The sequence below is a fragment of the Orbicella faveolata genome, unplaced genomic scaffold (genome assembly GCF_042242905.1).
Source record: "Orbicella faveolata isolate gen_17 unplaced genomic scaffold, um_ofav_v1 contig_24, whole genome shotgun sequence".
Taxonomy (NCBI): Eukaryota; Metazoa; Cnidaria; class Anthozoa; order Scleractinia; family Merulinidae; genus Orbicella; species Orbicella faveolata.
The window spans coordinates 11,215,147-11,223,780 of NW_028301552.1; the positions used below are offsets into that span (position 1 = coordinate 11,215,147).

Here is an 8,634-nt window from a genome sequence, read left to right on the forward strand (position 1 = left end):
CTGAAACAGGGTTTTGATTTAAGGGTCAGGTCATAAATAGGGTTTCGAATTTTTGGTCAGGTCATAAATAGGGTAGGGAAAATCGCAGATTTTGGTCATAAATAGGGTAGGGGTTTTGAGAAGTGTGCCGCACACCCCCGCCTAATTTTTCTGGGGGTACCCCTCCCCCCCGAGCTATTTTCCTACCTGGCGAGTGGCGACAGCTATCGAAGAGCGAGTTGCCGAACGCAGCCGACCCATTGTTGGCGCCAAATTAAAAGCTTGAAGAATGTTCAAAGAATGTTCAAATTTTCCCCTTTGTTAATCTGATATGTTTTTGCCGAATTATAAATCCCTTTTCTTGAATAATGAATGCCTTCTCTACTGAGAAACGTTGCCCGACTTCAATGGCTTTTTGACATCGGGCCGACTGGCGCACAAATTAGCCGCCGTTTCAAGGTGCACGACCTAATCACGTGCGAGTCGAAAGTTCAAGTTGTTGTTTCCCAAGGGAGTTATTGAGTTTTGTTCGCCCTAGGGAGTTAGTGAGTTTTGACCCATGGCACGTGACACGTTCTCATCCAATCGGAAAACGTATTTGAGTTGGGAGGTGTAACTATGTCGTTTGTTATATGACTGACAAAATTACTTCATTGTGATTGGCTGAGCTAGGGCATAATAAATGAGTAATCGTATGAAAGCTTGAAACTCGTGACATTTCAAATTTCATTTCAAATTACATTCGCCTAAAGGGTCGTGCAATTTTGAGAGAATTGTCAATATCACTTGTGGTGTAATTGAATAATTGCACTCGTACTCAAACGATAACCTATACTAACTTACTGCACATTTGTAATAAGTTACAGTTTACAGCACATGTACATGTAGGTTCGACATCTTTTATTTTGGCAATCCCAGCAACAAATGCACATTTCTTGACAATCACAATCACAATCAATAACTCTAAGGGTCCATCTCAGAAATGAGTAGGCTTTGAGACATTTCACTTGAAAAATGAATTGTCGTCGGTTAAAGTGCCACTGAAACGAAATTTTCGTACTCTCTTTTATTACCCCAATTTGTAGTTTCAAACGTGCTTAAAATAATGGTGAACTTTATTTCTGTCAAATCCTAACGGAAAGTGCTTTTTTTAGCTGCTGAAATCGACTTTTTGGAGCAAAACTGTGTCCGGGCTCTGGAACCGAATTTAAGGACCTTGTGACGTCACTGGTTGTATTCACGCAAGAAGCGCTATAGATTCTCTCTTGTTTTCACTTGATTTATTCAAGTCTATTTTCCATATTGTCGATACCTGCTAGTTTTCTACCTTGTAATTTCTGTCCAGTCTTGACAGGAAATACATATCATGAACGTTGGAGGGCGCCAAAGAGTGTAGATTCACCAAAATAAATGCTACAGATTAGAACAGCTCAGTTACTTTTCGAACATTTTGAGTACTCGATTGGAGATTTCGAAGACGAGTGTGGCAACTTTTATATCACGTCCTAAAGCCTAAACACGATATTTAGTCGTCTGTTTTCAGCCTGGTTCTGAAATTTGGATTCTCACGTTTATCTAAGTTCTATTACACAAGGTTCGAATATATCCTCGGCAACTTAACTGCAGTAAAAGCCGTAAGCGCATCAGCCATCCGCATAATCACGAAGTTATTAACGGTCCACAAGCTTTGAGTCGAGTACTTCTTTGTACACAGAGGGCATCTTTTTATGATACTAATAAGTGAGAGTTCTTGTGGTAGACAAAATGTGTCTTTGAAAATTGTGATCCGTAGCAGAGTTTGCTTTATCGTCGCATACGTATCAGTGTAAACAAAGCGCGAATTTCGCTTCTCTTTTACACGTATCTCCCAATTGCAATATTTCACGGTCGATGGATTACTTTGAGTTCTTTAGCACATACTTATGTCTATGATCTTCATTTAATGGTATCCAAATTCAAAGCAATTCTTTAAAACGTCACTAGTTTACACTCCTTTCGAAGGTTTATTAAACAGAATTTGAACTAATTTGCATATATCACCTTTCGCCGTCGACATTGTCACGCTTTCTCTCGCTTCCTGAAAACATACCTGTAGGGTCATGGCAGCTTAGTTTACCTTTATAGTTTAAATTCGCTCCCTGACATAAAAGAAGAGGGTTTCTTAAATTGTTGCTGATTTGATAACTTGTAGGATGTAACAGATGCAACTGGACTAAAGGTCACTGTAGCACAATCTCGTCCGCGGTGAAACTCACAAAGCGTCCGGTTTCCTCGAAGCGAAGCGACTCGAAACTCGAAGCGTTGTTGCTGCGATTCGTGCAGCAGCAGTCCGGATAATAATTTCAAAAGCCGCTTTCTCTTGTTTTCATGTCTTTTTTACTTTATGAGTGTAGGTATTGTTTAATTGAGTGGTGGCCATTTCACCAAGAGTCCCGATCATTTTGCGATCTAAGAACTCCCACTCGTTTGCTTGCTTACATAAAATATCCTGCAAATATCCAATTAAATAGACTGAAAAGCCCCAGGATCGACTCTCCACCTCTTCTTGTCTAAGGCTACTGTGATTATCTGCTTTACAGCTCTGAGATGTCCTTAAGATGTTTTTTGGGGGGCTTCGAACAGTATTCTCTTCTCCCATAATCACTCTAAATTTTCAGCGCAGCATGAGAGTAATACAACCAGTGACGTCACTAGGCTGTTTTGGCCGCGCCAAGATGGCCGCCAATTTTGGGCTTAACCAGCCAACTTCGAACGGCTGAAAAAGCAGTTTTCGCTTACCGTATGCGAAAAAAAGTCCGCAGTGTTTCCAAGTAAGGTTGAAACTTTATTACTAAGCAAAAATCTCACATACGAAAATTTCGTTTCAGTGGCACTTTAATAACAATATGATAAAATAAATAGATGCTTCTGTTAAAAACTGTTCCAAAGATGGGGTGCCGCGACATACAAAGCACGCCCGCGCGCCGTACGATTTATGATACGGTGAGGAATTCTTCCGGGGGAAGAGTCTCACTTTGGGTGTTCATGAAGAAACGCCCCTATTTTTAGGAGTAGCTTTCATGATGCACTTAGAGAAATAATAATAATAATAATAATAATAATAATAATAATAATAATAATGATGATGATGATAATCGAAAACAAACGAAAATTACTCTAATAATAATAATAGTAATAATAATAGTAATAATAATAATAATAATAATAATAATAACGGTCTTATTCCTGTTTTTAGTCTCTCGAGTCCGGTCTATCAGCCTGGGCCCCTTTAATTTCCTTAACAGTGGCTGATAATCAAGCCTATTCCGTTTTAAGTGGTATCTTTTCGGGGTCAAATGAAGCTCGAGCCACACCCAGATTGATCTCCTTTAGGGGTTCAATTCAAATAGTCCGACAAGCATCCCCGACCTTTTCATGTGGAAATCATTGAAAACTAATAAATTGGACTTTCCATTGCCACAATGAAAGATTGTGGCCTTTTATAATTCTTGCAAATTATTAGTGTTGAGTCTTGAGTACAATTTTCGGTTTTCAGCTCATGTTCGTCGATATCCCCGCTTTGTTTCTGGTCCACGTTCTCGTCAATATCTTGATTAATGTTCTGTTCTGCCTCATTTTTAACCAAGAAAAGAAGAAATGGAACGAGGGAGCCAAAAATTCCAACTCCACCAGCCATGAGAAATGCAGCAATGTAGTTACCGAATTTGTCAGCCAAAATCCCTGGAAGATAGACGACAAAAGCAGAGTGCCCACATATATAACCAATTGAGCAACTGCAAGATGAGCGGTCTATTTGACTATATAGTCCATCAAATATTTTCGCTCGCGCGCGAAGGGTCTGAACGCGTCACGTGACTGAATATTCCCCACCTAAAACTTGGGAATATCCGAGTGATATTTCCCAATTTTCAAACCCGCGCGTGTTGCGAAAAATATTTTAAGGATAACAAACACAATAGCCTCCATTTGGCCTGAAAATATCCTCCGATATTTGTCTTTGAACATCATCTGTTCCTCAACGCTCACAGGTTTCCTCAGGCTATTCTCTAGGAAAACTGTTCCCTTCACAGAACAGATAATGTCCGCAGACAAATATCCGAGCACATTTCCGCGCCTAATGGATGGTATTGTTTATATAACACAGTTTTATTGGTTGGGTGAGTAAACAAAGGAATTGAAGCTTATGGAGGGGTGGATGGACGCAGATAGACGGATTGAAGAACAAACGAAATTACGACGGATCGACCGACGGACCAAAGGAGGGAGGGAACAAAGGAGGGAGGGAGTGGGTATTCAGTGATGCAGGGATGCATGGATGCATGGATGGAAATATGGTGTATGTATGCATGGATGGATACAAGGATGCATGGATGGATACATGGTGTATGTATGCATAGATGCATGGATGGATACAAGAATGCATGGATGTATGGATGGATACATGGACGCATGGATTTTTCTGATTGCCTGATTGGATGACTCAGTAATAAGATCAAAACGCAACAGATATTTATCAAACTCAAACTACCTGCTAAAGGCGGACTGGTAATGCCAATAACTCCACCAACCAACATGAAAAATCCAAATGCTGAGGCCCTTTTTGATTCCTCAACAGACTGTATGCATTCGATAATTAAAGATGTTACCATTATCCCATCAGCAAAGCCGAAGGTGATGACATACAACACCATTAGAGCATAGGTCTTTGCCAGGATCAGCAGCATGGTGGAAGATCCAACAATAAATGCTGCGGATTGTTGGAGAAGACCAACCTTGATGAACCTCATATTGCACAGAAACCCGCCTCCAAGACGGCCTAGCGTAGCAAATATACCAAGAAACAGGAAAAGAGTTGAGCTTTTGTCAGCATGAATGCCGAGATCATCACAATGCTTTACCTGAAAATATGAATATGTTTGATCAGGATCCGGATGTGTCACGTAGAAATCAACGGTCAAAACGCCACTCTTTATGCGCGGAGACCAATTTTAAATTAAATTCAGATTTAAGGTTCGCAGCTACCCTGTTTAAGCTGAGCGAGACAAGTCAACTGAGCGTTTTTGTAGGGTGGATATGCTTCAAAATGAAACTACGGTTCTGTCGCACTAGAGCCAAACTGGCCCACCCACGCTGGTTTCCATGGCATGGATCACTAGAGGCTTCACCCCCAGTCCCCCTTAATCTAAGCCCCTGCTGGTTGCATTAACAGGTCCAGAGCTGTACCCGTTTATATTTGGCCTCAGTGCGAGAAGAGAAGCACTGTGACGCGCCTTTTCATGGGAAAAAAAAAAAAAAACAGTCACCGTAGCCTTCTGTGCAGCCGCTCTTCAGGCCCATTACGTACTTGGACCTCGGTCCAAATTGTAAAGTGTTAATCATTAGACAACCCTATTTTCTATACGGTTTGGGACTTTTAAATGAACTGTGTATCTTACTTAATCTCTACTACAAGGTACGTCACAACAAATGGAATACTTACTAGATGCACGTAGGGAACAAGGCGAGCAAATGTACAAAGTGAATTTCGTATCACCAGTAAAAGAATTGCGGGATTCTTTAATAACGAGAGGTTTAATCTGAACTTATTGGAAGGACCCCTTGGATGTTCATCTGGAGAAGGTTTTCTATGATGAAGAAAACATCCAGTTAGAGATACGACGGCCAAAATTCCAGCAAACACACGGAAGGTGTCTCTCCAATCAAAAACGTCCACTAGTGCTTGTAGTGTTGGGCCAATAATCATTGTTCCCAAACCTTGACCCGCTGTTACGATCCCAAGAGCAAAGGATCTTCGTTTAGTGAAATAATAAGTCACAGTAATCGGCGAAGAAGTGTAAATAAATGATAGGCCCAGGGCAAAAGGCAAACTAAAGGTAATGTAGAGAACGATCACTTGTGGGGCGAAAGAACCCATTGCAAGGCCAGCTGAACACGACAAACATGCTAATACAGTGGTAATTCGAACACCAAATCTGTTGAGGAGTCCACCCATGACAGGAGCAACGAGACACCCAACACCCATTATGATGGACGAAACCCATGCTGCAACAGAAAAGAAATAGCTGTCAACTGTTACCAAGAGAGGATGAACGGTGAGAGAGGTACTATATGAAACACGAAAGACAGTGTTTGTCCACATTTCCAAACACTGCGAAGAAAGTTGAAAATACGACGCGAGGCGCAGTATTTTTGACCAATTTCAAGGTTCGATCAAGGTGTTTTGAAATGTTATCAAACACAGTACACTGTCTTTCGTGTTTGATATATCCGTCTAAAATCGTAAAGGTATGCGAAGTTGAAATCATGTCGGGCCTTAGGAACATATTATTTTAACCATAAATTTGCACCAAAAGCCCCCGTCGCCTCGGGATTTCACGAAGAGCATGCTCCATAGTTGCCTTAACCATCACTTTCCTACATCGCCGACCGAGTGGGAATTTAAGTTCGCAAATCTCACAGGTATTTTCATAGCGAGACCCACCGCGAAGGCGTCCGCTAAGTGGGAATTTAAGTTCACAAATCTCACATATATTTTTCATCGCGACCCATCGCGAAGCCGAAGGAAGAAAATAGCCATGCATAACTTTGTTTGAAAAGCTGCCATCGCCTCCAGGTTTCATCTATGTTTCGAGCTTGTTTGATAGCCAGCAAACGATTATTTCTCCATTGTGGCCCGTCATAACTTAGCCTGTTCCAGGCTCTCGGTAGTTGGAGATGAACGAAAAATGAGGGAGGATTAAGGCGAGGAAGGGAAGTTCCTCGCCTTAGTCCGCCCTCGTTTTGGAGAACAATGAAGCCAGAACTCCCTAAAATCGTTTAACTTCGACTTTACTAGCAACACGACCTAAAGCTCTACAGCAACATAGAAACAAGCTACACAAAGGAAGCCAAGGAAGGCGTTTTTAGTGTATTTCTTTTTCGCAGTGAAAAAGTTGAAGCTATATGAAACCGAGTGAGGCACTTTTGACACTTTGACACAACAGTGTTTATACTGTTACTATCAAATGTATAGGAACCTTTACTTTTGAAGAAAATACAACTGCAAAACTGAATGTTAGCATTTCCGTTTGGATATATCCCTACGTGTAGAAAGATAAGATCTCGAAAACTCATACCCCTATTCTCGTCACGCAATCACCACACAACTGTAGGTTTGCAGCTTTCATAAATATAATAAATGAACTGTTCATTCGGATTCGAAGTACTGCCAAGCGCTGACGTTTTAATCCGCTCGCTCTCTACAAAAGCCCTAATTACATCTCGTGGAATCACAAAAGTACTTAGTGTGTCATGCTTCGTTCTGCGAAAGGTTTTGACAAATGTAAACTGACTTAATTTGCATTCCTTAGTTGCTCGCAACCCGGTAAAACCAAGTCGAAATATATTTTAAAAACGGTTACATTCTTGAGCCTAAAAAATTCGAAGGCACATGAGTGTTCCCTTGGTTCCCGTGAGGTTTTCAAGCCGATTTATAACCATACTTATGGCAATTTAGGTGTTTTCTTCACTTCTTTGTCCTCTATATATTATTTATTTACATTTAGACTATTTCATACTCCATTCAAGTTTTCCAGGAGTCTGAGTTTTTGAGATCTGAGCCGCTCAAAGTCATCTAAAATGAACTCAGTTGGATAGCTCATCACACGAAACTCACCTGTCTTCTCGCGGGTTTCCTTGAAAGATTCCATGAGAACAGCAAAAAGTACACCGAGAGCGAAGGTGAATCCAATTGTTACGATCATGCGAATTGTCGTACAGAAACAAATAAACCACGACCAAATGCTATCTTGCTTGTACGAAGACATTTTATCGCAGCGAAGAGCCATGTTAGTAATTTCACTTTGTACTTTATCAAGGCAGTAACTCGATGAAGAAATTATTATTATTATTTACATTTCTGCTGATGAAACCATTTGACGATCACGATTCCTCACGATTCTTCACAGGCGGCCCAAGTTCTCAATGTTATCCTTTTTTTTTTTCCTTTTCATGCGAACGTTCAGGCTAACGTGACATATGGCATGTACTATTACATAACGACCGAATTTGACTACGCGAAACATGACTCACGCCTTGCAGTATATGGAGGTGTTGTGTTACAACGGTTTGAATTTATAAAGGTTTGTATGGGAATGCAACGGCTTTGCCTGAAAAGCCAGTTATTCTTATATTTTGTGAATAAAATCTACTTACCCTGTTGCTGTGTTGTATTCTTTGTTGTTTGCCAGCTCCTCGGGCCGATCTAACGCGATTTCGGCGAGTTATCGTTCTGTGGGTTTCCACTACTAAAAGAAAGACAAGGCCGGACACTGATTTCCGGAGTGCCCGCCGCTCGAAGCGAATAAATCCACTGAAAATAACCCTGCCGGCTCAATTCCTCCGTAGAATCGAAGAAGAAATGTTGAAGTTCCATGTCAGTTCAGTCGCTACGCGATTCCGTCCACCACGCCTTCGCAACGATACATTTATTTCGAGATTGCTTCGCTCGCAAACTCGAAAACAGCCGCGTCACAAAAGTTAGGACACTTTCGCGGTGTTGGGTAACTATAATTAGCCCGACCGGGGATAGTCAGCAACGATTTGTCTACGGTCAAACCAAAATGCTCCCCGGGTACCCTCGTGCTTTAGTTGTCAAACCCATAAAGGGAGTGCCCG

At 41.3% G+C, this 8,634-nt stretch overlaps 1 protein-coding gene across 1 annotated transcript; it reads right to left on the bottom strand.

The window, feature by feature from the left end:
- Positions 1–864: 864 nt before the first annotated feature.
- On the bottom strand, positions 865–8,560 carry LOC110043169 (monocarboxylate transporter 10-like). Its single transcript, XM_020748603.2, has 4 exons — positions 7,634–8,560; positions 5,459–6,021; positions 4,508–4,877; positions 865–3,699 (listed from the first exon to the last, which is right to left on the bottom strand). The coding sequence occupies exons 1-4, from the start codon at positions 7,803–7,805 to the stop codon at positions 3,413–3,415; spliced, it is 1,392 nt and encodes a 463-aa protein (XP_020604262.2). The 5' UTR covers positions 7,806–8,560; the 3' UTR covers positions 865–3,412.
- Positions 8,561–8,634: the final 74 nt, after the last annotated feature.